The sequence below is a fragment of the Sinocyclocheilus rhinocerous genome, unplaced genomic scaffold (genome assembly GCF_001515625.1).
Source record: "Sinocyclocheilus rhinocerous isolate Xijiao unplaced genomic scaffold, SAMN03320098_v1.1 scaffold1399, whole genome shotgun sequence".
Lineage (NCBI taxonomy): Eukaryota > Metazoa > Chordata > Actinopteri > Cypriniformes > Cyprinidae > Sinocyclocheilus > Sinocyclocheilus rhinocerous.
The window spans coordinates 141,537-143,522 of record NW_015634038.1 but is presented as its reverse complement, the minus strand read 5'-3'; the positions used below and the strand labels follow the sequence as shown (position 1 = coordinate 143,522).

The following is a 1,986-nucleotide window of genomic DNA, read 5'->3' as shown; positions in this document are numbered from 1 at the left end:
AAATCTGATCTGTGATGCGACTGTCGTTCGGCACGCTGCATTGAGCAGCCGCATTCAGTTTTTAATTGTAGTGTCTGTTCTTTTACTGAACTAAATGATTTTTATTACTATAAAAAAATCAAAACGACGGTGGGGGTCGGTGACCCGGTGGGCAAGTGACGTAGCCGGTGTTGCGGCTTAACAACGGTATCACCGTCAACACCGTCTATCGCGGCAAGCCTACTCTTCGCACCTTCTATATATTAGTATATACTTCAGCTTGTGGAAAAGCTACTTGTGATGAACTGATTCTTCATATTGCTGTCTCTTTTACCACCTGCATTATTATGGTGGTTGTCAGTTTATGTTAAAGATACAAAACAGATTTTACTAGCAGTGTGCATTGTTGAATTTACTAGTTTACACTCAAATGTTCTTGTTTATTCTGTAAAATTTACACTTTGTTCTGTAAAACTTTTTACAGTTTTTCTGTAGTTTTTTACAAAATTATTCTGGCAACCACAGCTGCCAAAATTATTTTGTAAAAACTACAGATTTTTTTTTTTTTTACAGTGTGGGCTTGAGCAATAATTATAGTGATTGCCATCGGAAACTTAATATAATAATCACTAGTTTGTTGAGTTTGCACATCAGTTCTGTTTATTAATACAATTCGGTGTATGATTCAAAGCTCACCTGAGGTTTTGTCACCCACATACCCCGCGATGGTGATGCCTAAACCCTGAGCGTTCTTCGTCAAGCTCACATCGAAAGAGCCCTGCTCCTCTTCCTCAAAACCCTGCCAGCAGAAAAACACAGCAGTGAGAACAGAACGAGAAAGAAAGAAAGAAAGGTCTGTGAAAGTCTTCATTATACTTTACATACAAACACACAGTCAAAAGTCGTTCCTGTTACAGAGTTTACAAGCAGTACCTTTTGTAACTTAAATGAATATGTTTGTGTTGTAATTTACAGAAGTATTTCTATAAACAGCATATCAGAGTTTTAGAAGATACTCTGGTCATACATACTCAGGCATTTTAACTAATATTACTTGACTATTACACAATAACAAGAACATTAACAGTCACAGTTAGCTTACATGAGGGTGTCAACCTGAAGTTCATTTTGATATGTAACACAAAACGCAATTCATCATTTCTATTGCTAATTATCATGGTTCTTCCTGCAGCCAGTTGCAACAAACACATTAGGGTAAGAAAACATTCCCTTGCAATTATTATTACTAACTTAATGGGTTTGCTGCACTGGCCTCAGGCTTTTGTTAGTTACAGAGAAAAGACTAACAGAATGAAATGTGATATTGAGGACTTAATACAATGATTAGCAATTAAAACAATATTCTCAAGAAAGCATTTCATGTTATTAAAGAAAGGCAATATTAAGAAACACCTGCAACATTTCCTAATAAATTGCCGGTTTTTCATTTTATAGTTAAATGCACAGAACCCGGGAAGACTTGGCAAAGATTGCAAAGCAAAACATCCACTCAAAACGATGTAGAAAAATAAACGGAAATTCAATCTTACTGTATGTTTACTTAATTTTTCTATGGTTATCTAAGAAAACTAATATGATCTCCATCTTTAAATATTGAGAGTTTCATGTTTTTAATCAATATACTAGGACACAAACAATGTTGGTCAACATAACACTGATAACATAACTATATATATATATATATGTATATATATTAGTGCTGTCAAATGATTAATCGCGATTAATCGCACCCAAAAGAAAAGGTTTTTTTGCATAATATATGTGTGTGTACTGTGTATATTTATTATTTATATACAAATACACACACATGCATGTATATATTTCAGAAAAATATGTTATGTTTATATATTAAATATATTTATTTAAAATATAAATTATATGAATATAAATACAGACATGTAAATACATGTAAATATTTTCAAAATATATACTGTATGTGTGTGTATTTATATATACATAATAAATATACACAGAACACACACATAT

General features: G+C 32.6%; 1 protein-coding gene across 1 annotated transcript in view; it reads right to left on the bottom strand.

The window, feature by feature from the left end:
* LOC107745302 (multiple PDZ domain protein-like) overlaps positions 1–1,986 on the bottom strand; it is an 81,048-nt gene that overhangs the window by 57,873 nt on the left and 21,189 nt on the right. The window contains exon 9 of the mRNA XM_016559162.1: positions 676–778. Coding sequence (XP_016414648.1) covers positions 676–778 — 103 coding nt within the window. The remainder of the gene's footprint in view (positions 1–675; positions 779–1,986) is intronic.